General features: G+C 37.4%; 1 protein-coding gene across 6 annotated transcripts in view; it reads left to right on the top strand.

The window, feature by feature from the left end:
• The window catches only part of LOC137293543 (mitogen-activated protein kinase kinase kinase kinase 5-like), an 82,331-nt gene that overhangs the window by 10,599 nt on the left and 44,367 nt on the right, over positions 1-27,365 (top strand). Inside the window, exons 10-18 of one of the 6 annotated variants that reach the window (XM_067824163.1) lie at positions 6-87; positions 2,082-2,192; positions 3,635-3,716; positions 4,207-4,232; positions 5,162-5,224; positions 12,203-12,255; positions 16,764-16,802; positions 23,524-23,541; positions 27,136-27,175. In XM_067824163.1, coding sequence (XP_067680264.1) covers positions 6-87; positions 2,082-2,192; positions 3,635-3,716; positions 4,207-4,232; positions 5,162-5,224; positions 12,203-12,255; positions 16,764-16,802; positions 23,524-23,541; positions 27,136-27,175 — 514 coding nt within the window. Of the gene's footprint in view, positions 1-5; positions 88-2,081; positions 2,193-3,634; positions 3,717-4,206; positions 4,233-5,161; positions 5,225-12,202; positions 12,256-16,763; positions 16,803-20,272; positions 20,318-23,523; positions 23,542-27,135; positions 27,176-27,365 lie in introns of all 6 variants that reach the window. The other 5 variants (XM_067824162.1, XM_067824165.1, XM_067824164.1 and 2 more) reach the window with 5 other exon arrangements.

Genomic DNA, 27,365 nt, shown 5'->3' with positions numbered 1-27,365 from the left:
CACAGGACCACAGTCTTTCAACATTTTGTCAAAGTTACTCTGACTAAGAATCCAAAGAAGAGGCCCCCAGCTGATAAGTTGTTAGAGGTATGTCACTGTATGGCTGTACCTCTGTGAGAGAAACAGTCTGTCATTGTTTACTATATGTTATCTGTATGTAGGTCTCTGTATGTCACTGTATGTCTGTATATATCATTGCATGTCTGTATGTCTTGTGTGTGTCATGGTGTGTCTCGTTATGGATATCTGTATGTTGTTGCATGTCTGTACTGATACTGTACATTTGTATACCACTTTGTCTGCATCTGTGTCTCTGTAAGTCATTGAATGTCTCCCTACGTGTATTTGTATGCTGTAGAACCTATGAAGATTACGATTAGAATTGATCTTCAGTTACCCATGCTTGTCGTAAGAGCTGACTAAAAGGATCGGGTGGTCAGGTTCGCTGTCTTGGTTGGCATGTCATTGTATCCCATTTGCATAGATTGATGCTGATGCTGTTGATCATTTGATTGTCTGGTCCAGACTGGATTATTTTCAGACTATCGCCATGTAACTGGCAATTTGGCAGGTGGGGTGTAAAATGAAACTCACTCAATGCACATAGTATATCTGTGTGCATACGTCTTTATGTCATTGCATTGGTATATGTATGCCTGTATCTGTGTATTTCTACATTTCTGTGTTTCTGTATGTACATATGTCTGTCTGTCTGCCTGTCTTTCCCGTGGCCTTCGGACTCAGGGAAACGAAATATTGAGGGTACATCAATCCATCTCCCACTCGTGACCTGTGAACAACTTACATTGTGTCGTTGCATTTGTATATCTGCATCTGTATGGCTCTGTATGTCACTGTCTGTCTGCCTCTGTCACGTGTGTATGTGTGTCTGCTACTCTCTGCATATCACTATATCATACTTTGTTTTTAACTCTGTGTGCCACTGCCTGTATGTCACTGCATTTGTCAGTCTAAGTAAACTTTGTCTCAGTGTATAACATTACACTCCACCACTGAGTCTAACAAAACCCAGTAGAAGGTCGCATCTGGTAACCTTTGAGCGACCAATGACCGTCCAATCAAACGCGAGACACATAAATAGATTTAACCAACCAGACATCGACTACTATTTAGAGATCGGAGGGACTTTCAAAATATTCAGGTCACTGACACACATCTGTCCACAAACAAAAATCTGCATATAACACAGTTATTGGACCTGCAGTATATACACTTTTGGGTTTCTGTTGACATGGTTACCATTAGCTAATATTTCCGCAAGATAACATCCATGAATATTGGCAAAACACTATATTCAGCAACTGTTTGTCATGCTTGTACGTGCACCATGTTCATCACCTGGAAGCGAGCGTACGCAAATAGCATTTGGAATCGTTCGGGTACGAACCTTTTCGAGATAAAAAGTTCAAAAGGTATGTGTGAATGTGCACTTTCGCAATTTGGTAAGCTGTGTTCTGATTGGTCAGTCTTAAAGGTTACCTGACACGACCTCCCATAAGGTTTTGTTAGACTCAGTAGTTGATAGTACATTTTCTTTATGTGTGGTGCTTTAATGGTGACATCACTGCCATTTTAAAGCATGACTTACTGAGGTACATGACCACACAGATGCTTATGTTGTAGTTCCTGTTGTGCCTTAAAATGTCAGACCCATGAATACCGGGGGCAGAATAGGTCTTCAGCAGTCCATACTTGCCACAAAAGGCAAATGACTGTCACAAGAGGTGACCAACGGGATTGGTTGGTCACGCTCACTGACTGATTGACATGTCATTGGTTCCCAATTGTGCTGATCGATGCTCATGCTGGATCTTCTGTTCCAGATTCAATTATTTACATACCGCCGCCATGTGGCGGCAATATTGCTGAGTGTGGTGTAAAACTTGATTCATGCACTCACTTAAAATATCAAATAAGATGTTGACTATGATACTATGCACCAGAATCATATTTCCTTATCTGCCATCAGCTGACAGTTAACATGAAATAGTCTTCCACAAGAAGACAGGTGAGGTACTTGTTTTGTTACTTCTAGTAATGTCAGTCTGTTTCTGTTGCAGCATCCGTTCCTGCAGCTTGATATAAGTAGACGCGTAATAAAAGACTTGTTGGAGAAGTCAAGGAACCCTACCACAACCAACCATTATGAGATGTCAGAAGATGATGATGGGGTAAGGATAATAACAATGACTTATCACTTGACTATATCCACAGTACTAAAGTATTTATGGGACCTCTTATTGTGTAAGTTATTACTGTTGCGAAAATAGTGTGATGGTTTGTTATCCCCAGCAACGCGTTTTGCAGGGGTATTAAAATCCACCCCGTCTATCCGTCTGTGCACGTTTATCTTTTTCGGTAGCAGCACCTGCGTTTCCATGGCAACAACAGTGTTCACGGTGGTGTTTCAAAGTAACAGGACACTGGGTCCTGTAAGTTTCAGATGTCTGTCCGACCCACTGAAAATTCACAGGACCCACAGAATTAGGTTAAACAAACATTATATATTTAACATTTCTTATGACTGACATTGAAATTTTTTACATTATATGATAACAAACATAAGATTTATAAACAGCAAACAAGTGTCACATGCCACAAATAACTACTTCACACAAAGACATTGTGAAATATTCAGTCAGACACTGGGACTGGTGGGTTCATGATTTCTATCTGACCACTGGGGAATCTGCCAGATTTGTCAGAGGGACAGACACTATTCGCGAACACTGCAACAAGTTTGACTTCAACTGAAATTGGAGGTAATGCAGAGGATATTGATGACTGTGTCTTCATATTATAACTGTACCGTATCATATTATCTTACCTCACATATAAATGTCACTTTCTTATTGGCGGAGCACTCTTCTATTTTTTTCAATGTACCCTGCTTACAAGCAATGTGCATTGCAGTGCACTCTGTTGTCAATTGTAACTCATTCAGCATTTCGTGATTTTAATTCTTTATCTCGAATAACATTGACTCAGGTATGTTGTACGGAAATTACTGACGTTTTGCAAATTCAAGTTGATGGAAGGGAGATAACTCTAAATGTTCTTTTCTTGCGTCGTCTGCAAAATCTAGCAATGGCTACGAAAAGATTTGCCTTGCATTCCAATAGGATGCAATATTCAAATTGTTTTATTCACACTGGTTTGCTGAAGTGTATGATCCGATAACCATGCTTAAAACAGTCTAGAATTAACTTTGAGGTGTTTGGTAAGATAAATGCATTTATCACATGTCCCTCGGGGCCCATGGGTTCATGTACATAAACAAACATCGAGGGTACATCAGCCCATGGTCCCATTGTGACCAGTGAACAACTTATAATGCAGATGTCCATGCAACATGATTTGCCATATTTTCAGGTTATCGCTTGAGAAGCAGTTGAGGAATGTCAGATCTACAGTTATGAATTTTTTTACAATATGCTTGCTAAATCAATAGTGTGTTTGTCTGATTTGGATTCAATCATTCATTCAGAGACATCTGTCGTATCTTCATCATATTACTGCATGGAACTGGAAACTATTTAGAATGTTACCAAGGCCTCAACATAACCTGTATATAGTACATGTAGATACTCTATTCTTTATTGTCTCTGTACAGTTCCTACAGGATGCGCCTCGGAGGATATCATCCAAGAAAACTGCCCGCCAAAGTCAAGCTACAAATAGTATTGAATTGAAAGGTGAGATCTAAAGTCAGAATGTATCCATCTGTAAATAAGTGGATTTTAGCTCTCCATACTTGTCGTAACAGGAAGATAAAGTGGTCAGGCCACAAAACAGTTGCCTTTCAGAATGAAAATACCATCACTATCTATAGTTCAATGCTAATTAGTCTCTGTAGTCACATGACCATAAGAAAGTCAGAATTAATTTTTTTAATTTTTTGGTAATTCCGTGGACATCATTCATCTTGAAAATAATTACAGTAAGTGTATTATTTGATCAAAAGTCCAAGTTCAACAGTAGTTCTGCAGGTGTACTGTGCCAAACTTCCCTTTGTTGTAGAATGACGGAAACAGTCCAAAATTGTGATGATGTGGTTGTTGAAACTTTCAAGCTCAATACCTCAACACCCTCTTTATAGGCGTCAACATGGCATTATGAAACATGAATCACTTACCTGTCTGTATTCATATCCAGTGGTTAATGATATCCTGTGTTTCTTTTCAGTAAATTTGAACTTTGATTCGCCCAAGGTATGTACTTGTTTTCTTTCCTATTTCAATTTTGAATAATAACATAAGATTTTCTTCTTTGATTTGATAAAATCTAAAGCATGACAGGTTAGCATGAATGCCTTGGAACAGTTCATGAAAGGAAAATTGACAGTGTTGCCAGCCTAGATAGTTCATGATTGTTTGATTCTGTCTTTTAACTTGACATATTGACAGTAATTGTTATTGTGCTGGAAGTAACTGAATCAGTTTTGACAGCATATTTAAGATATTTTATCAAGTACCATTGTATGGTTAGTTTAGTTATAGACAGAGATCTGTGCATGTAGCATGAAACTATGGACTGAGTTTGTTGAAATACAGGCTTTAGCATCTAACAATGTTATCTATGTCTGAACTTAACAACAAACACAGCCTTGCAGTGTGAAGAGTTGCTTCCCTTGGTCATGCCAGGATCTGCTGATCATGGGTTTGAATCCAAGATGCACCTGATTATGCTCTGTAGTTAATATTGGATGACATATGAAAGAGATATGGATACTTGACTTCAGTCTGAACAGTTCAGTGTTGCTGATAAATGTTTGACCAGGTACATCAGCACACTAACAAGAGAGCAGGATGTTTGACTACATGAATATAATACACTCCATCTACATTCAAGAAAAGATGCAGTACTATTATTCCCTATTCAGTGGTTCACAGATTATTTTGTGAAAAAATCTCTGTTGTTGGTGGGAAATCAAACAAAAAAGATCTTTCAGATTCTTTTATTATGTAAGTAGATATTTCACTGTGATCTTTTTTTCATCTTACCTGAAACAAAAAACAAATGACAAAAAAAATGATTTACCTTTCATGTGATTACTGCATATTGTGATGATTAAATCGGAATAATAAGGATGTTGAATCATCACTGCGTTACTGTTAAACTAACATTGCACATGTTGCAGGGTGCAGAAGGTTTTGAATACGAATTTGCCAAAGGCTGGGAGATGAGCAGAGACTATACACATGTAATGCTGTTTTGCCTAGATCTTGTCTCACTGACACTTATGCATGTGAAGCAGATTTTAGCCCAGCATCTTATGGGTGTTCAGTTGCTCAGGTTGTGTCTGGTGCAGTTTGTTGCTTCTACAGTTTGTTGGAACTAGTGTAGATTTTCATTTAACATATCATCCCCTTAACCCATGCTGAAGGGATCATTGTTGTACTGGGTACCACTTGGGGTACATTGTTAGGGTACACAGAATGGTTTGACTCTCAGACTTCCTGTATTTCCCTAGTTCATATAATCTTTTTTTTGTGTTGCTTCGAAACTAAGGAAATGTGTAAAATGGTCTTTGTCATTGCCCTTGTCATTCTCCTTGTCCTTACTTAGAAATGATTTAGCTGATGGCCTTCTGATGGCCTTCAGTGAAATAAGGGACACTGTCTTTCCAAATTTCTGTTGATATATTTCTTGATGATGAGAATTTTCTACATCTCTCACATTTGATCACACTGTGGTCATTCTTGTAAATCTTGGATATGGCATGTGGACCTGCAGCCCCCAAGACCCTGGCTCATTTTCTTCTTTTTTCACTCATACCCATTCTCATCCCTGATTTCTGCATTATCATGGTAATTGATCTGAAATGAATCCCTGCATGCTGTATTGTCTTGTAGAGTCCCTAGCTTGTGGTTTTAGGAAATTGGATCTTTTATTCCCTTCACAATTACACACAGATAATACAGTAATTATTCCAACATTCCTCAAGTTGTTCACAAGAAAGTTAGAAACAGTTCATTATATGGGATCTTGATCTGTCATGCCTGCTTTGTGTCCAGTCTCTACAAACCTTTATTGAAGGTTATTATGTCAGCGATGACTGACATGTGAGATTATTTTAACTTTCAGTATCTTATATCACCAGCTTGATCCTTTGTCCTCAGCCCCATTTTCCTCTACTTCTTCTAGCCTGGTGGTGAAAGTGTTCGCTCGTCACCCCAAAGACCCGGGTTGATTCCTCACATGGGTTCAATATATGAAGATCATTTCTGGTTTTCCCCCATGATATTGCTGGAGTATTGCTGAAAGTGGTTTAAACTACCTCACTCTTCTTGCTTCAGGTCTACCTCCAGTGTAGACTGAGAGTACAGACAATGCAGATTCATGATGATCACAACTGTTACCCCTCTGCATTCATACATGCTGGAAAAACCCTCAAATTCTTTCCATGTCTGGTTTGAAAGCGCATTAAGTCAGATTCTGCTGCTTCTGATTTAGAACTTGGATATGTAAAATCGAAGGTCCTTGAGTTTTCTGATCAATATTCACCAATATACTCTCTCACAAGTTTAATGTAAATTTTGGATTCCTGAGATTTTAGGTCAGAAATGATCCAAATCAACTCTGTCAGAATGATGGCTGAGTTGTTACTGCAATGTTTGGTGTAGAGTTGTGTCTCGTTGATGTGCCATGATCTGATTGGTTCAGCCTAATTTGTGAGGGGCAGTGGGGTAGCCTAGTGGTTAGAGTGTTCACTTGTAAAGCCGGAGACGTGAGTTCTAGTCCCTACATTGGTACAATGTGTGAAGCCCATTTCTATCGTAATATTGCTGAAATATTGCTAAAAGTGGCGTAAAACTAAACTCACTCCTCATCAGTGTCCCTGGTTTATCACCACTAACATGTAAAGTGGTGAACGTCTAAAATCTGTATCAGCTCAGGAACTGAAACAGAGTTTAAGGCACAAATCATTCACCTGCTGAAAGTCAATCCTCTGACCTTCAACCTTCATTGTCCTGTTCATCCAGTCATCCAATCAGTTTGTCCTTGGCATCATTATCAAAGTATTTCCTTATCATGGCATCTTCACCATGGTATAAAATGTTTTACCTCATCCTCTTTTTAACATCCAGCATTCTGTTATGCAACGCCACTTTCAGATGTGTCATTTAGCTATGCTTTGTATATATTAATGCTTATACAAGCTTTTACTAATATGTCTTTTTGTTACCTTGTTGACTTTGTTGCTTAAAGCAATTGACAACACTTTGGCTTCGTTTCGAATATGTGTTCGTTTCGAATATGTGTTCATTGGATGAAACAACATTTTAGGGAAAGTATGACTTCAAGATTTATCCTAATGGACAAATATATGAGTAGTAACCAAACATCAGAAACTCATGGAGATGGCTTCATGTTTACAGAATGTCTTGATTTTCCATACCAGAGCTCCAGATAACTTGCACATTTGCATATTTTACTCAAAAAAAAAGTCACATTTACTTCATTAATTACAAATCTGGGAATCCAAAAAAACACTCCAGAATCACCTAAAACCCATTAGGTCTAAAAATACCTTGTGTACTTTACTCAGTTAACTAAATTGACTAGCGTATGATTCATTGTGACACCCAAAGAAACCCCGCCTTTCCGGACGAAATTTAGGTGAAATGAAACTTTCCTTCAGTCATGGTACTCTCTAAGCTGGACCTTGCGCTTCCGGACCCGGACGACAAATTTTCAACCCATTCTTGTATATTTCCATTTGAAAATGATCCACTTATCCGGACGGAAGTATCTGTGCACATGTCAGTACTCTTTTCCACATGACTAAGTGTATTGACTGTTAATCTCTCTGGAGGCATTTGATGTGAACTGAGCAGTTACCTACCAAAACATTAGGGACGCCTGTTAATCTGTTGGCAGGTGTTTTGATGTGAATTTGTTACTTACCCATCAAAACACTAGGGAGACATGTCACTTGAGTTATGGCAGGTGTGAGAACATCTCATCAGTTACGAAAACACATTTTACTGTATATAACATCCCGTCACATTTCTGTAGACAGGCATTTGGCATAATGGCGAGTCAACCTGCCAAACACAGCCAAGAAGTGTGAAATTTCCAAATTTAAAGAAAACCATCCTTCAGCCAGTTTAGACCACGTCAGCAAACATTTCGAGAAGCCATTTGGAGATGCCATTGGTAAATCTACCAATGGTGGACATCTTTAAGTCTTGAGATAAATGGTTAGGACTATCAGAAGATTTGGCCTCTATTTCTCATGCCAGAAATACAAAACACCAAAATTTGGAAGAAGCCCTAATTCTTTGGATTAATGGCTTGAATAGCAAAAATGCAGCAGTAAATGATGCATTGATTGTTCAGAAAGCGGAATTGTCTGGCACACAACTTGGCGTTTTGGATTTTTCATATTCACGTTGGCTGTCACATTTCAAATCTCGTTTCTCTCTCTCCAAGAAAAACTATCAGGGCGAAGCAGACAAAACAGCAATGTCTAAAGGGAGAGAAGAGTTAAAATCAGTGCTGAGGAATTACAGGCCTGATGATATTTTCAATTTTGATGAGACAGGTTTATTTTATAAATTACACTCTTGCTTCAAAGGCTTGCTCAAGCATCAAAAGGTCAAAAGAGCGTATCACAGTAGCACTTTGTTCCAATGCCAGTGGGACAATGAAGATGAGAGCATTTGTCATTGGCAAGGCAAGGCGACCGAGGTGCTTTGGTCAAGATTTTAACCCCGAAGTCTATGTCTGTTATCGCCAAACACCAACGCATGGATGACCAGTGAATTGTTCACTGACAGGCTGAGATGTTTTGACAAGACCATGCGTCTTAAAGGCCGTATTGTTGTCCTACTGTTAAACAATGCTGCCAGCCACAATAACAAGGATGTTCGACTAACCAATGTCAGGGTGCACTACCTACGAGGGTTGGCTGAAAAGTTCTAAGCCTCCATGTGAAAAAAAGTTACAAAGTCCACGTTTGTAATTTATTTTTCTACATAGTCCCCTTCCAAGTTCACACACTTTTGCCAGCGATGCTGAAAGGCCCGAATCCCGGTCAGGAAGAAATCTTCTTCAGCTACCCTAAAAAAATCAGTCACAGCGGAAATGACGTCATCATTACTTGCAAAATGGCGACCGGCGAGTTCCCTTTTCATTTTGGGGAACAGGTGGAAGTCAGAAGGAGCCAAATCAGGTGAATAAGGAGGATGGTCAATGAGTTCAAAGCCACAATCGCGGATTGTTGACATGGCCACCACCGATTTGTGAACAGGCGCATTGTCTTGGTGGAAGAGGACACCTTTAGCGATCATCCCTCGTCGTTTGGCTTTGATTGCTTCTCGCAACTGGTTCAGTAGATCAGCATAGTATCTGCCGTTGATAGTTTAACTTTTTCAAGATAATCAATGAGCAGAATACCCCTGGAATCCCAAAAGACTGATGCCATCACCTTCTGCCATCTTGCAGAAACTTTAGTCATTCCTAATTCGCTGGTGATAATATGCTCAACCCTCTCATGAGAGATGCCCACTACACTAGCAATATGTCGAGTAGTCAATCGTCGATCATCCATCAACATATCGAGCACTCGTGTGATGTTTTCTTCAGTGGTTGCTGTTGAAGGCCTTCCTGAGCGTGGGTCATCATCAAGGCTTTGTCTGCCACGCTTAAATTCTGCAGCCCAGTTCATTACTGTGGAAAATGAAGGAGCATCATCCCCTAGAGTGGAGACCATGTCAGCATGTATCTGTGTTGTGACATCCCTTTCTTTTGCAAGTACTTGATGACTGCCCTGTATTCAGTTTTGTCCATTTCTGATGATTTCAGAGGGTAGGTTTACCAAAAGAGCTGTAGTTGAGATAAAACTATTAGTACGTTTGTAGTTCTTGTGTCTATGATTCACTAGATGATTGTCCTCATTGGTGGCAAACACCTGTCTCTACCTGGTGGGGAAAAAACACTCAGACTGAGAACTTTTCAGTCAACCCTCGTACCACCCAACAACACTGCCCACATACAGCCTATCTACAAGAATTCTTTGGTGAAACATTATATCATCTGTGCCGAGAGAGAACAACTGCAGACACTAACTTTAAGGTTAGCATTCCGGTTTGTGAAGTAAGCCTGGGATGATGTCAGTGCAAAGAGTATTAGCAATTGTTTTACACATGCTGATATAATTCCGTTACCAACTGTTACTATGGACGAAGACGAGGATGATATCCCCCTTGCCGAGCTGTGGGATTTTATTGCGCAGTTACCCCAGAGTGATGGTGATGACATTCCAACTGTTGAACAATATGTGGATGAAGACACAGTCGTGGAAACCAGTCAAGAGCTGACTGATGAAGAAATCATCACCAAAGTACAGCCGACAGACGACCAGTCTGAGGATGATGAAACAGAAACAGTTGTTTTTCCGACAGTATCTCAAGCTTTTGAAAACACTAACAATTTGCTCCCATTCTACGAGGGCAGTGGAGACGAATCAACGGTGAATTTGGTTATAGACTTAGTTAAAAAAAACTGGAAGACATCAAACCAAGAAAACAAACAACTGTGACAGACTTTTTCCGGAAATGATATGCTACATAGGTAACATGTGATGCAAGTTGTACATGTATAATGTGCACATGTAATGTCAGCATACGGAAAGTATTGGCGGTGCATTTATGCGTATGTTATATGTTATGATTTACTGTTTTTACTATTAATGAATTCCATGAATAAATGTTCAATATACATCATGAACACGTTTTTCATGTTTGATTCAGTTAACCGGACGCCTCGCTATCCGGACGATTTTCGAATAGAACCAAAAGGTCCGGATAAACAGGGTTTCGACTGTATGCTATTATAGCCTTAGCCACCGTCTGGGGTTTACGCTAATAGACACATGAGTTCCTTGTTTAGTATTCAGAAGTGGCTGCCAAATGTTTGGCAGTATGACAATCACTAAAAACCTTTCATCTATTGAGATGCATATATGTTTATGTATTTAGAAGAGTTAAGTACTCAATAACTATAAGAAGGCCTGTGTAAAAGTACTCAATTCTTTCAACTAGTGGGAATATACAAAAAGCCAGTTTCTCCCCCAAAAATGCAATTACTCATGCGTAAAGAGACATGGGAGTAAATACCCAATTGCTTGAAAATTTATCTGGAGCTCTGACTGACACTTTTCAAATTCTGGTTTAAGCACGAAGACTATTTTTATGGTTAAACAACTTCTTTATTCTATATAGGCAACATTTCGACATAGATTCTGATGTTGTTGCCAAGCAAGTGATGATATCACTTGTTGACATTAGAACTTATGTGAAAACATTGCCTGTACAGAATACAGAAGTTGTATATCCATAACTGTAGTTCTGATCCTTCATCTACCCAGCTTCTATAATGCTCACAAAGAAATTTTGGTTTTGTGTGTTCTTTTCCTTGTAATTTTTGTAGGTAAGTATTGTAACAGCCACATGGACATAGGAATTAAATCTCAATGAACAAATGGTCAACTTGTTTGCCAAAATGAACAGATCTCGACCTCTGCATGGGCTGTTTTGTTATCAGCTTTTACTTGTTAAATGTTTCATTTGATTTAGGTCCATCAAAGTATGAAGAAGAGGTGATATTGGTTTCTTTTTTCAGACATCAGATCACCATGTAATAATGCTGTTTATTACTTATGTTTGAAATAGCCTGATTCTTTCATATTTTACTTACTATAAATGTGTCATGTTGACAGTAGTACTTTCTCTTGGTCAGTTGTCTCTGATGACCTTTAACCCGACCTTTCATGTTGCCCTTATAAGACTTTCGGTTGTTGGTTTTTGATTTTTTGTTTATCAAAATGTGTCCTAAAAGTGATTAAGGAAATTAATAAATTTTTATTAGCATGCTAATAATGACCTAATTTGACATGTGATATTGTGGCTTTCAGCATATTTGTTGAAAGAAATTCTTGTCATGTGAAAACAGGAAAAATACACCCTATCTTGAGCATCTTTTGTGTCATGTGTAGGCATTCATTGTCTGCAGAGAGAAGGAATAAAAGAATAATTGTTGAACCTTTTGTAAAAAAAAATGACAGCTCATTTAGTAAAGCTAATACATGCAGATGAGTGTTCGTAGGAATGTGCCTATCCTGTCTGGGGAAATAGCATATTGTATTTACTACTTTCCATTTTACTAACTGCAGGATGAGCAGTACGACACAGCACGCCCCTGGCCCGACGATGACCTGTCCAAAAAGTGAGTACTAAACATGCATGCTTGAAGAAAGGGTCAGGAATTTCATTTTCAAATTATTTTCGGCTTAACAAAATGCTTCTTCCAGGCTGGTGTTGAAATGGGTGGTGATTGTAGCTCACCTGACTTAAAATTTATGATGGCTTATTCTTGCATTGTCATGCTTGTCAAAATGATTTTATTGCTGGGAATGCCCCTTAAATGATTGCCTTTATCAGGAAGCAGTATTATTATTTTATTTTGTTATATCGTTTTTTTTAGCTTCAACAGTGCATTTTGCAACCATGGTTTCTTAATCATAGAATAATAGCTTGTCATATTTACCTTATTGTATTCATTCAATGAGAAATATCACAGGAATATTGGTGACATGATTGGTTTCAGTGTGACTGAATTAGTGCTTGTTCAACAAAAGCAGTGTGATGTTATGGAGTTTGAATGATGACTTGTTTGTTATTGTGTATTGGATCATGCATAATATGCATTTTCTGGAGAGACAAGCTGTAGGAGGTGGTGTCTTGAGTGGCTTACCATGGCAACAGTATTTAATCCTAGACATGTTTGCTAGCCAGCTTGTTATGTGATTCCTTTTGGGATTTAATGCCTTGGTTTAGTTCTTAGTGACTAAACGTCACATACTATATTTGTGCATCTGAGTCATCCTTTCATCCCTGTCATCTGACTGATAATTGATATAGCTGTTGCATGGAAATGGAGTAGCCTTCTCTAATACTGACTGTCTGTTTTGCTCAATTGAGTGTCACTGCCACCATTGGTTTTCTGAACAAAGCTCTTCTCACAATCTGAAGCCTTCAACCCTGGTGTACCTCCCTTAAACACCTATGGAATTCTTGTTACAGTGTGATTGGATGACCTTCAGAGGTCAAGGTCACTCAGTGTATACATGTCCTCAGAACAGCTCATGTAAATGCTGACATGAATAGGTAATGGTACAGTTTGGTCTGGGATCTTATTTGTATGAACTTGATCTCATGTTAAGACATGTCCAGTGGGGAACATTTTCTGAAATGTTTTTTTTGACTGGTTGACCTAAACTCAAGTTAAATCACTCAACATCTATAATTATTGTGAAGGGATTGAAATAGTGCTTAATGTGCATGCCATGGCTTGGTAATTACTGAAATAGCACATGATGACTAAATTTTTTAAAAAATTATTGCCAATTATTTCACAGAAAAAGCAATAAATTTGACTTAACTCAAATTAGTCAAAATCTTCTTTTGCACCTTATCAAATTGTATATCAATGGCATGCACAGCTTAACATGGGCATGGCTGTTTTGACTGCATAACAGGCGAAATGATATTTAAATAGATTCCTACTTGAAGTAATGTTGATACGATATGGAATTTTTTTGCAACAGTCATGTTGGAAACCATATGTGTCCCCTTGTCTATCATGTACAGCTGGCCCTCTTGATTGAAGCCACTGTTTCAAATGTAGATCTGTGCTGTAGAGGCAGTGTGATTGGTTGTTGATTTCAAGCTTATGAGCTTAAGAATGTCACATGAGGATGGTTGGTGAGAGGTGAGATGAAGATATTACTTGACTAGCAGAATGGAACTTGGGTGGGGATGGTGCCCCTTGTCATTGTCACAATAGAATGGAGCTGTGTACCTGACAGTGAAGGTGAACATAACATGTAAAGCTGGGTCTCTAAGTTGATTCTAACGATGCTATCACTGTAAGATGCTGCAGCCATGGCAACTGAGTAGGATGCTGATAGGTTGGCACTGGTCTGTGTGAAATTGTCTTGAGATGATATCTGTGATCCCACAGAAATGAAGCATACAACTATTCCAGTTATGAAGAGTCAGTGTTTGTGGCCATGCTGCTCCTGTCCTGGGTCAGTAGGTGGTATTGTAGAGTATTAAGTATGTGTTTCCTCTGCAGCTTGTCCATACTCTCCTTTACAGTCTACTTCAGCCTGTGTCAGTTGCCTCTGGCATACATACAGCCATGTTTGAAGTCATGGGATCTTCTCCAATAGTCACCTGTTAACATCTGTCATTGTCAGTCATTATGAAATAATGTTGTAGACAAACAATTGCAGTACTATGCAGTATTGTTTATCAAGGTAATATTTATATTTCACAGATATATTACAGATAAGCAATCACTAAGTGATCTTGTATCAACAGATTTTTTTGTAAATGTTTTTGCAACAGAAGTGCAGACACAAATATAATTTTGTTCAGTTTTATAATTACAATGTTTCTGGGAAACTTAAGACTTTTATCATGGCTTTCTGTCACTCAAAACCTCAATGATGCATCCAATTTCTGATGTGAAGGCTGGTGAAATACCTAGGTATGTGTAAATTGGTTAGAAAGAAGGAAGTTGAGGTGAGTGTATATGTCACCTTGTCTCATGACAGTATATTGTGACAGTAGATGTGTGAAGGGTCACTTCCTGGTGTAGATCACGCACAGCTGACAGAGAATTATTCATAGGCATACCAGAACTAAGCATACAAAAGGGACGTTGTATTACATAACAATCAAATATGTATTTCAGTAAGTGGTTGACCTGGGGTATTGTAATGAGAAAACTATGCCTCCTTCCTCTTCTCTAGAGCACATGACGTTATGAATATCTCCTTAAAGGGGCAAAGCATTGCGCAAACTTACCTGAATCTTGTGATGCATGTATGCAGTAAAACATTTCAACTGCAAAATGAACTTGCAGCATTATCTTGTTCATCAATTACAAATGTAGGTTGATTTTTCAACATTTTCAAAAGAATTCAGATGTGTAAAATTTGTTCGAAGACCTATGAGAGGTGCTAGTGCAAGTATTAGAGTGTTGACACCTGTCTTGTTAAGATGCATTAACCTGGTTTGTGCATGCTTTGCTGATGAATGCATTTATGCATGGACTGGAAGAAACAAATAGCATCATGAATATGCCCCAGCATGCTAGATAATGTGCTAGTAACGAGACAGACATGGAGCATGCTACCTGTGAATTCCGGGGTAGAATAGGCCTTCAGCAACCCATACTTGCCATAACAGGCAACTATGCTTGTCATAAGAGGCGACTAATAGGATCAGGAGAGGCAACTAATAGGATCGGGTGGTCAGGCTCACTGACTTAAGGTCTTAACACATGTCATAGGTTCCAAATTGCGCTGATCCAGGCTCATGCTGTTGATTGGATTGCCTGGTCCAGACTCGATTATTTACAGACTGTCGTCATATAGTTCGAATATTGCTGGGTGTTGCGTAAAACTAAACTCTCTCACTCATTCACATGGAGCATGCACTATCAGATTACAATACTATCAAGTATTTTCCTAGTGTGGTGAAAAAATATGAAATAGTCCTAGTGTTATCTGGTTAAGCTTGAAAACAGTTTGTCATTATGCTTGAACGTTCTTTATGCTCATGTGTTTGAATAGAATTATGAAAGTCTGGTAATTGTAAACCAAATGGTGTAGTTGATTATTATAAAGTTTGATGATCTGTTAACTCTACAGATATGATGTACCAGTATTAGATAGGAAGGTTTTTGTATTATTGTTATAAATATGACAAATATTTGTGTTGACGTATCAGTAGATATTACCTGTGTGCATGTTATTTGCTTTCAATGATTTTCCTTTTGCAGGCACTAGTCTTTGATATTGTTTCCCACAATTCTGTGTTTGATTTTTGTCTGTCATTTATTATGCAGTGCACTATAGGAATGGGCTTAGGATATGTCTCTCTGTCACTGAAAGTTATGCCATGTTGTATGGGCTTTTAATGAAATAATATTTGGAGTTTCTCTGTATTAATTATCTTGCAGAACAGCTGGTTTGACAATGTAGCCATATTTTAACATTTACTCTAATCAGACAGTTCGTCACAGTCTCATTGAAGTCAGATCTGATTGCAAACAATGTGTTAAGAACTTGTGAGACATTCACACAGAGCTGTTACATATTATGCCTAAGGCAAGAGGTCAGACCAACTTTATTTCATCTTTTACAGATTTTTGTCCTCAGAAAATTTTAAGGCAGAAGGGGAAAAATGGTATTTAAAAAATCACCAGTCAAAGCAATAATACTCTAAAACAATAAAATTTGTCAATTTTTTTTAAGTGTATATGGGGCAAAAAAATAAAACAATCTAAAAAGACTTCTTGTAAGTTGACATTTTTTATTTATTTATGTTTTTGAGGGGGAAAATTAATAATTTATGTTATATTCTTGAAAAAATACAGCCGGAAGATGCTTAAAACAAAAAATAAAATTGGTCTGGCCTAAAGATCAGATTTTAATGAGACAAGTCATACCAATTGCACATCTAAACAGTTGAATTTTTTTTTTTGTTAATGTGTCTGCTCATTACAATTACAATATTCCAAGCTTGAAACTTTCTGAGGCATTTAAGCTATGATTTATTGCATGAATATGCTGACACAGAGGCTCATGTATGATTTTATCAGAGGGACGTACTTAAAGGGACTGAGTGTTAACAGTGGTGGTTGTATTTTGTTTTATTCAGGACATTACTAGAGTCAGTTGACGAGGAGTTACTACAGAGGTATGCATCTGCTGCATCTCAGCCCATATAACCCCTGCATCTCACACACCGCTTGCCACTAACTCCATAACCTGGACAGAGACGCCCACACCTCAACGCTAGTTGTCACCCACCTTTCTTAGTGTAATGTCCATATTCTATCAATACAGTGGAGACATGACACACTCGCATCAATTATAAATGTTATTTTGATAGACATGTTCCGAATGTCGAACAGGAATTTCTGTTGGAAAGATTATAGGGGAACGCATATTAAGGTTAAGGAAATAGTTAAATGAATGTTTTGCGTGTGGTACTTCAGCAGATAGTGGATTGTTGTGATTTTTTTCCATTTTCTTTTTAGTGATTTTCAGTTTCAGAGTACCGTATGAAAAAGTGTTAGGATATATGTCTAGGATTATTAGTGCTTAGCCTTAGCATGGATTATGATTAAGTTGGGTCTGTAAGTCTGAGGTTTGCTAAGTTCAGGGTCAGTGGAAACTGTACTCATACTTTGTGTTAAAAGCATTAAGCATATTCAGCCATTATACTTTCCTTTACCAGATCATGAATACACAGGCATATTTTCCGACTAATACATCACACACACAAACTACTTTGTGATACCTCATTTGTTTGAAAGCATAACCCTAGTAAAATCCTCAGTTTCACTACATACTTTTGCCAAATTTGTCAGCTGGATCTGATTCATGGAGTTAGTTAATAAATCTGGAGTTATCTCCCTTGTCTTTGCTGATCTGTTCTGATCATCAAACCGTTGAGGTGTGGAAATTTCATGACTAACTTGACCAACCCATCATATCCCATATTAACACCCCATCATTTTCCATGTATGCAATATACTGACTGAGCAATCACCATCATTATTCCATGGATGAGGTGTAGTGTTGGTAGGTAAACTAATAAGACAGAATGCCGTCAGCAGTGTAATCTAAATAATCATGATTGTGTCTCTGGTAGTGCAACCATTAATGGACGGTATTTGTTTCTTTAAGATTCTCAATTCATGGCAAAGTATTCACTTGCCTTAAAATGTTTTCTGACTGAGTTTAGTTTGTACCCAAATGGGTTCATGTTGTTGCTTGCATCTGAAATTATCAGTTAGAAAAGGAAATGAGAGAATGTTATATTGTAACAAATGAAAGATAAAGAATTCAACTCAAATAGAAATTGAGGAAATGAGATTTCAGTGATGAGATTGGTCATCAAGTGAATTAAGCTAAACCACCTCATCAACAGTATTTCATCATTGTAGTAACCAGGGTAACACTATATTATATGTAGTTGTCCGTCAAGGTGGAATGGATGGATAATATGGGTGTTCCTGTGAATGGTTCTTGGGAAGCAGTGTGTGACGGCAGGACATCAAGATTTTTATGTGTGTTTCTCATCTTTAGCTTCTGATGGACTTGTCAGAGAAAGGAAAATGTGAAACATGAAACAATCAGGTTGTCAAGTAGATGAGAATACTGTTGGTTGGTTTTAGACTTGTCATTATTTTCATTAATTGTCATACAATAATTAGAATAACTTAAAGAATGTTTTCACCATAATGGACTGTAGGTGACATTAATCTGTACAAAAGATAATCTGCTAATCATAGTGGTATACCCTGAGAGAGTTAAACTGTGTAGATCCACCCCTACTAAACATTTCAGTGCCACACATTGCTTGGCTGTTAAACTACCTGTAATACCAGGTTTGATCTGACGGTACCTTCAATCAGCCATGGCAACATTTTGATGCAATGTGGGATTTAGCTGTATTGTGACTGACCATTTACTGTGTTAAGTTATCAAAAGATTTGCATAAAAAGTCACTCATCACTTCAGTACCAAGGACATATTGTTTGAAATTCCGTTTCTTAATATTTAACCAACCTTTAAGTTACTGGACTGAGTTCTGTTTGATTTTGAATCCTTTGTTCTGTTATTCTTTATTTATAACAATTTTAACTTAACATGTTTTTAAAATATGAAGCATGTTTTGTAATGTCAATGACTTATGAATCCCAGAATTTAGTCAGTTCATGCAACTTAGAAAATCGTCTTAGAAAAACATTAAGGGTAGATATACTAGTTTGAAATCATTTTATAAGCACTGACTCAAACTTGCACAAATAATATAAAAAATATTCACTGCTCTAGAAAACAGAATTGTAGACAAAGGGATTTACCTCGGATCCTGTATTTGAGGGTCCGTGGGACTCATACTCTTAAAATGGATGTCCGCAGCCCCCCCAAGTAACTGAAGGAATTACCGCAAATTTGAAGAAATAGCATCTCAAATGTAAACAAATGCAGCCCATTCGCGAAACAACAGCAGCTATATAGGTAGTTCACTGGTAATAACATAAACACAACGCCGGAAGCAATATCGGAAGCAATGTCCCTAAGTGGTACTTTTGAGTGTTTCTCATTACCATAATGTCTTTAGCTGGTGATAGAAATATCCAATAAGAAGATGCTTAAGAATGTGTGAATATGATTAAGAAATTTTCTTATTATTATTATGCAGCATTCTTGGGCTTTGACAAAAGAATTTAATAAATGGAAAAAAAAACAATGAGCATATTTACGTTCTGCTTTGGATATCCATAACTCTTAATGAATGTGCAAATTTTTTATGAATATGTTTGATATGTACTAACAAGGGCTAATATATGAATACAATATCTTTTTCTCAATATGTTTTGATAATGTCTGACCATGTTGGAAATGATAAACACATACAGGCAGCCTTCCCAAAGTATCGTACATGTAATCCACTTGAAATCACCTCATCTGCCCTTTTATCATGAGGCATATTCATTCACAGACATTCAGCAGTTAAACATTAATCTTGTTAATACTAATACTTTAGATTTACTTCACTAAAGTCATAATCGTTCAAGATATGTTTATAATAAATATATTATTTATCCTCAAAATCAGTTAATCGGTTACAATGCTCTTGCAGTTTATCACAGGTCAGAAAATAATTTCAGGACCAGCAGTCATCTACAAGAGTAGTCTCTGTGTAAGCGCTAGTCGACTTAAATCAGATGTTTCACCCCAGTATGATGTGGCAAAGTTTGAAGATCTGACCCACCTACAGGGAGGTCACGTCCAGTAGACCCTAAACTTTGACCCATCATTCTAAATATATGAGTAAAGTGTACTTTGTTTAATAATTCAGTTTTGTATTTTTTCTTACTTTATTCCAGAATTTTTTTTTCCATTTTCCATTATTACATAAAGCAGCTGATATTGTTTTCCATTTGGTTTTGACTTTGTACATTCTTTTTCAAAATATGGAATTTAAACTTGTTAAATACTTTGCTCACTTCTTTTGAGAATGATATAGTTTCAGAGGTCATTGACTGAATGTGGTGGTTTTCTAGGTCTTCATGTAATGAGGTATCATATTGAGTAACATCCTATTTTAATTAAATTGCACTCAAGACTCAGGACAGTTCCTTTCACTTCCAGGGGTCATCGAAGTAGTTTAGTTTATGAAGAAGTCAACTTTGAACAGTAAGGGTTACACGTTGGTCTCTGTCTGTCCCTGTTCTGTTCCAGTTGTGTTCCCTATGCATGCCATCGTCTCTGTCTCGTCTACCACTGCAAGCTTCACAGTTGTAGCATCTCTTGTCTAACTCTGCTACCTACTAGAGTTTATTTAATCCTCTAGATCTCCAGATTAGGATCATATGTAGGTCCACGGAATGCTGAAACTTTTCAGCCGTCATCATTTTCTATAGCCGCAGGTTATTGTAGACTCTAGTTATGACAATCATAGTCATAAGATTATAATGTGGAACTTTGACTTATGTTGGAGGAGCATGTTATGTGTTATATAAGAGAACTGCATTTTTGTATTTTGGACCCAGTTGTTTTCTTTCTCTTTTTTTTTGTTTTCTGATGTATTTATTTGTTTAATTTTATTTAGCCATTGTGTAGCTGTTATTCTTATATACCCCTTCCTTTTGAAATCTCTCCTATATTTTTTATTGCTCATGACATTGGGCAGTACACACTAGTCAAGGGATAATCACTTCATTAGATTCCTGACTAGTAAATGATCACCCTTTGTGAAGATGCCTGAGTTTAAGGTGGATCTCCTGTGGGTACAGAGATGAACTCATTTTGTGTGTGAGGGACCCTAAACATAGGTACATTTTTATGTACCTTGTTCTCCCATGGGTTCCCCAAAACTGTAGGAACCAAATACTTGCATCATTTGACCCATAACAAACTGACACACAGGCAGTGATATGACAGCAATACTACTCAAACTGGCATCTCCCTCACTCATCCTGAAGTGAATGTGAAGAGGTTTGTCCAGCTCCACTGTCCTTCAGTAACATACTGAAATTGGATAGTTAACAAAGCTTTAGATGTAGAATGATTATTTGATTATTTGTACGTGTGTAAGATATGTATGATCATTCCAGTGTAAATAATAATAAACAAAAAAAACCCCGGTTGATTGTAGTGATAACTGATCAGAGTTCTGTCTATATCTGAGATGGATGTTCTGATATCACATAACAAATACCGTGACCGTATCAGGCAAAATATCATAATACAGGTATGACTTAAAGTTGCTGCACACCTCAACTACATGCCATTGACACACTGTCCAGATTGACAAGGTTCAGTACATTTTGTCCTATGACAGGTTCAAGGGTAATTGGTCATATTCATAGAGTACAAATCAGTGATTTTCCTGCTACATACACTAGTATCCCAGTCTGAATGGCAGTACAGTTTTAGAATGTTGCTTCATCCCTTTGCAACTAGTCACTAGTATTAAGAGGCATCTTGCTTTTCTGCAGTTGTTACCCAGGATCATTGTTCTAAACATCAGTTATTGATATTTCTGGTCCAGATTGTTTACAGGTTGCCATTTTCATATCTGGAATATTGCTGAATAAGGCTTTTAAAACATACAAACACATTGCCCCTGGTATGTTCTACTTAATTACATGCTGTGTCCAGGATAATGTTGTGCAAGATGTACAAGGTAGCATGATAACACACATGTGGAAATGAACTGATATTTGCTTGCTGTACATACCGTTACAGTTTAGTTCAGTGTGTAATGCAGACATGCTAGGATATACACAGCTTTCATGATGGTAGACTGTAATATGCATTAGTACATTAGTGAGTTATGCATGAGTGCAAGAGATTATATCAAATACAGAAGGGCCATGCCGAGTTGCACATAGCATTTAGGTAACTCGCAAGCTTACATACCATGGTATGCAAATATTAATCCCACATTAGTACAAGATTGTTTGTCTCTTAATCAAGAGAAATACTGCCCCTTTTGGATTTAGTATTGTACCATATAGAATGATACATGTATTAATGTCAGAAATAATGCCACTTTCTGATACAGTATTGTACCACATAGAATGATACATGCGTTATTGTCAGAACTAATGCCACTTTCTGATACAGTATTGTACCACATAGAATGATACATGCATTAATGTCAGAAATAATGCCACTTTCTGATACAGTATTGTACCACATAGGATGATACATGCATTAATGTCAGAACTAATGCCACTTTCTGATACAGTATTGTACCCCATAGAATGATACATGCATTAATGTCAGAAATAATGCCACTTTCTGATACAGTATTGTACCACATAGAATGATACATGCATTAATGTCAGAAATAATGCCACTTTCTGATACAGTATTGTACCACATAGAATGATACATGCATTAATGTCAGAAATAATGCCACTTTCTGATACAGTATTGTACCCCATAGAATGACACATGCATTAATGTCAGAAATAATGCCACATTCTAATGCGGTGTTATACCACATAGAATGTTCCATTCATTAATATAGGAAATAACTCTACTCTAAGAGTACTCTACACTCTTTCTTTACTTTGTATGGCCAAAAGTCCAGTAGGGACACTGGAAAGTAATTCTTAGGGTTCTCTTTCTCCCAAGTCAAGTCACTGTGTCATGTAAGACTATACACACTGGTTAATTAACATTGGTATTTGTAAAATTATGGTAGCATAATTCTAAAGAACTTAACATTCCTCTAAGAAAATCTTAGTTTTAATTGATTTTTTCCTCAAATGTACATCTCCTTATGACCTGTGCACTGTCTGGTGTGGGCCTCTAAGGTTATAGTCATCTGTGTTCTGTTGAAGCAACCCTATCAATTAGCTTCTTCATTGCCTGTCTGTAGTACATCCTTTCATTTTGTAATGCATTTGTAACATTAAGGCTTGAGTGAAAAAAGTGTTGGTTTTGTGCAGCCCACTTCCTGTGAAACCAAAACCCAATGGGGATTATATTCAAAGCTTTGGAATTACATATTTTTTCTTGTTTTTCATGCAATGACATGTTCAGTGGCGTTGTCATTACAAGTCTACCCACTTTACAAACATGTGAAACAGGTTTGGTTGCCCTGAGCTAGCATTTTCTTCGGACAGCCGGATGTTAAAATGAAAGTTCAGTTCTTTTCAAATTTAATATTTCCATTTATTGCTTGTGCTTATCACTTCTTACATATATTAATTGTATAAAAAGTTTGCCAGAAATATTCTTAAATGATGATTATGCTCATATTATTTTTGTATACAAATAATTCCTATCTGATACTTTATGAAATTCAGATTCTCAAAGTCAGGGGAAGTATTTGAAAGTGTTGAAAGTACAATATGGCAAAGTGAACATAAAATCTTTTCTTTCAGATACTATACAATTAAAGGGTAACGCTTCACATTCTGCCTCATCTTTTGTTCAGAGCTCTCTGTATTCAGTTGATCATTCTCTAGGTGGTGGGATCACTTTTAGTTGTGATTGTGTTCATGCTAACTACTTCCGTCTTGCCTGGGATCATATTTGTAATAAGTTGCCATGACAAATGTGATGTAGCTTAACAGCTGTATACCATTCCTTTTAAGTCTTGTAGTTGTAATTATTGTGAAAACAAGATTCACTCATTCATATGACAAAAACTTTGCAGTTTAGGGACCCGTGAAGCACAGGCGCCAACCGCGGGTCCGAAAAATTCAACTAAGTCCGCCAAAGACTGAGTTGCTGTGCCGGAAGTGTACAAAACTAGGTCGTCAAAACTAGGTCCGGGGATCTGATTGGCTAACACTATTGTGTACAAAACACACCTATCCACGTGAAGTTGCAGTTTGCATTATTAACCAATCAGATTCCCGGAGGTCATAAAGCATGTCGCTGACGATCTAGTTTTGTATACTTGCGGCACAGCAACTCTGTCTTTGGCGATTTAATAAAAAACAACAAGTGCATCCCCTCGAAAGGCCTGTGTACATGCCTCCCACACACATCAGAAGTGTTTACAGAAGCTTCTGATACTTGTGAGACTTTTAAAATACAATACATTCAATGAAGAGTGCGAAATTGTCTTGTTTTCGATTACGTTGCCGTGACTTGGTGATGCATGTTTATAATTTATATATTAAGGGGGTTGGATAGTAAACCGGGACTTAGTTTATTGATCTTTCGGACCCGCGTCTGTGCTGTGAAGGTCCAGGGTAGAATAGGCCTTCAGCAGCCCATGCTTGCCATAAAAGGCAATTATGCTTGTCATAAGAGGCAACTAACAGGATCGGATGGTCAGACTTGCTGACTTGGTTGACACATGTCATTGGTTCCCAATCGCGCAGATTGATGTTCATGCTGTTCATCGCTGGATTGCCTGGTCCAGATTATTTACAGAATGTTGCCATAAAGCTGGAATATTGCTGAGTGCGGTGTAAAACTAAAGTCACTCACTCACTCTAGTTTAGGTATTTGTTTAATGTGAAGATAAGTCAGAATCGCCTTTAGTAATCCAGGCATGATGTAAGAGATGATTAACAGAATCTGTGGGTTTGCTCAATGACTCAGTCAGGATATCAGTTGAGTTGACATATGCTTTCGTTAATCACACGTCTAGTTAAGGTACACATATTTACAGACCACATTGATATTGCCTTTGAAGAACAATTATACAAATAAAGAATGTTTTATGTGTGGTGAATCAGCTAGAGTGAACCGTTAGAACAGAGGTGTTAAACTCCTTCTCTGTTAAGGATATGAATTAGCTGTTGTCCAAGTTCTGGACCACCTTCCACAATGTACTAACGTGATTGTAATTCAGAAGGTAACCTCTGTGCAATGTTAAAGAATGGGAGTTAAGGTTGACCTTAGTTAAGGTGGAAAAGAGCCCCAGGTTTGTTGCTGTCAACGTTATCCATATGGGGACAACATCTGACTTACTAGAGTGTGGCTTCTAGCTAGCGATAAGTATAGAGTAGTTTGCTGCTGTCTATGCTTGTGATACTAGCTGACTGCAATGACTCGAAGATCAAACTTGGCTGATTTATTATTGTGATATGCCAGAGTATGTGAGGTTGCTCATGATTTCAATCACAGGATTGTCTTGAGTCACTATGACATAACTGGAATATTGCTAAGTCCATCATTAAACAGTAAACAAAAGTAGATGTATCCTTACATTTAGCTATGTTTGTGGTTAGTGTTCATGATCAGGATGAAATTTTCATATTGTTTCTTACTGTTAATTTCATTGTTTACTGTTACTCCATTATTGTGAATATTTTTGTATCAATTTTATTTGATTCAAATTGAAACATAATTTTTTGTTGAATATAGCTAATGTTTGACTTGTAGCTGAAATTATATTCCCGCACTTAGTGCTAACTCGCTCATGGTGAAGTGGGTTTGTTGGTTCACTTATGCAGAGCACCTACCGGTTCACTGTGATCAAACCGCTCACACTCATTCCATTAATAATCTGGCATTAAATGACGCTGCCATATACGTGGAATATTGCTGAATGTGACATAAAACTATGTTCACTCACACTCAATGTTCAATGTTTCAGTATTCGTATTGTAGATTTCTCTCAACTAACATTCACATTTTAAATCTGATCTGATTAATTTTGCAAAATATTTATGATTGTTTGTCCAATATTTTTTATGGTACGATAATTACATTCCTTTCTAAAATGGTGACTGATAAATGTACATAGGTGGACTTGTGTCAGATAGGCTTGTGGCAGATAGGAGTCAAATAAAGTGTTGTTCCTAAATTTCATATGAACCATGTTTTGAGGTATTGTTTTACTATCATAATTTCCTGACAACCTTGCTTGACAAGACGTGTCTGGCCTTTTTAAATACAACATATGTAATTTGTTGTGTGAACTCATCTATTGAAGCAAATGCCTTCAGCTGCTGTATTCCACATTTATAACATGGAACATTCCTTTAGGAAGTGTTCTAGCTTGTAGTAGCTAGCAAGCATTCTAGTCTGCAATGAGCGTGATGACTTGACTTTACTCTGTACTTAGGCCTTTGTACATATCTGATAAAAACAAACTTACAAAGGTTTTACTTGAATGTTAATGTCATATTTGCAAAAATCATCAATGATTGAAACATGTAAATTTATGCTTGTATACTTTTGAAAATATTTGTTAATATGACTATTGATATCATCTATTTGTCTGTGACATGGAAAAGCATCGCTAAACCTTCCATGCTAAAAATTAAGTGTAGTGTCAGCTGAATTTTCTTTACTGTCCTCGAAATCTTGAAGGAAATTAACAAGAATAACTTTTTGCGTGATTACATGTAGCTGAGTTCAAGATCAAGCTGTCTTCTGTCACATTGTAATAAGACATATAGAAGCCCTGGGCTTGTTAGTGGTGGCTGGGTGGTTTGTTATATAGGGATCCCTATTTTATGTTGTCAAGATACACAACCACTGTCACTAATGTCTAATACACCTTGGCCTTTCACCAATGAAAATTATGTATCATTAAGACAGTATAAGGCAATTAAATCATCTTAGGCCTAGTTTAATAAGCGACTGTAGTGCTAAGATGATAGTTGTTCATTTTATCATAGAATTTTGACCAGTCCCTAATGCTTTGTGGAAGCTGGCCAGGCATAATATACACATGCCAGTCATGACAAAGTACTGAAAGCAGCGACTCATGACTCGTTTATGTCCTTGTGCCACTCACAAACTGATCTCTTGGTAAACCTGCTTCAATGTTTAATGAATCTACAAGCTTTCTTTCATGTGTCTTTGAATATTTCAGTATTGAGTTATTTCATATTAAATGAATAATTTTTAACAAGCTTAACCTGGTTTGAATAGTACTTTCTGAAAATCAGGGAATATTCAACGACCTTGAAAAGAGTGCTATGAAGGCATAATTCTAGTACTTCAGCTAAGCCTGACAATAGTCATCTTGCAGTTGGGCCCTTAAGGTATGATTGCAGTGTTCTGACCTCTGGTTTCTGTTTCAGGTCAACATTACCAGTCCAGCCACCAGCCCTTCCTCCAAAGGTGGGTCCTATGAAGTCTTATTGTTCAAAACAGAGAGGGATGTTGTGTCCAAAGTAATTTATTGAACATAACAGCCCAGCTTTCCGCAGATTTCAGGAAAGTCAGAAGTAATCTCTGGATTTTCACTTGTCTCAGGCTAATGGATCAGTGGCCATGTCTATATGTGCTAGACTGGGATCAGATTAGTGAG

The sequence above is a fragment of the Haliotis asinina genome, chromosome 8, assembly GCF_037392515.1.
Source record: "Haliotis asinina isolate JCU_RB_2024 chromosome 8, JCU_Hal_asi_v2, whole genome shotgun sequence".
In the NCBI taxonomy this organism is placed as follows: domain Eukaryota; kingdom Metazoa; phylum Mollusca; class Gastropoda; order Lepetellida; family Haliotidae; genus Haliotis; species Haliotis asinina.
Note: the sequence above shows the minus strand (reverse complement) of the source record. Positions and strands in the feature narration are given on the sequence as shown.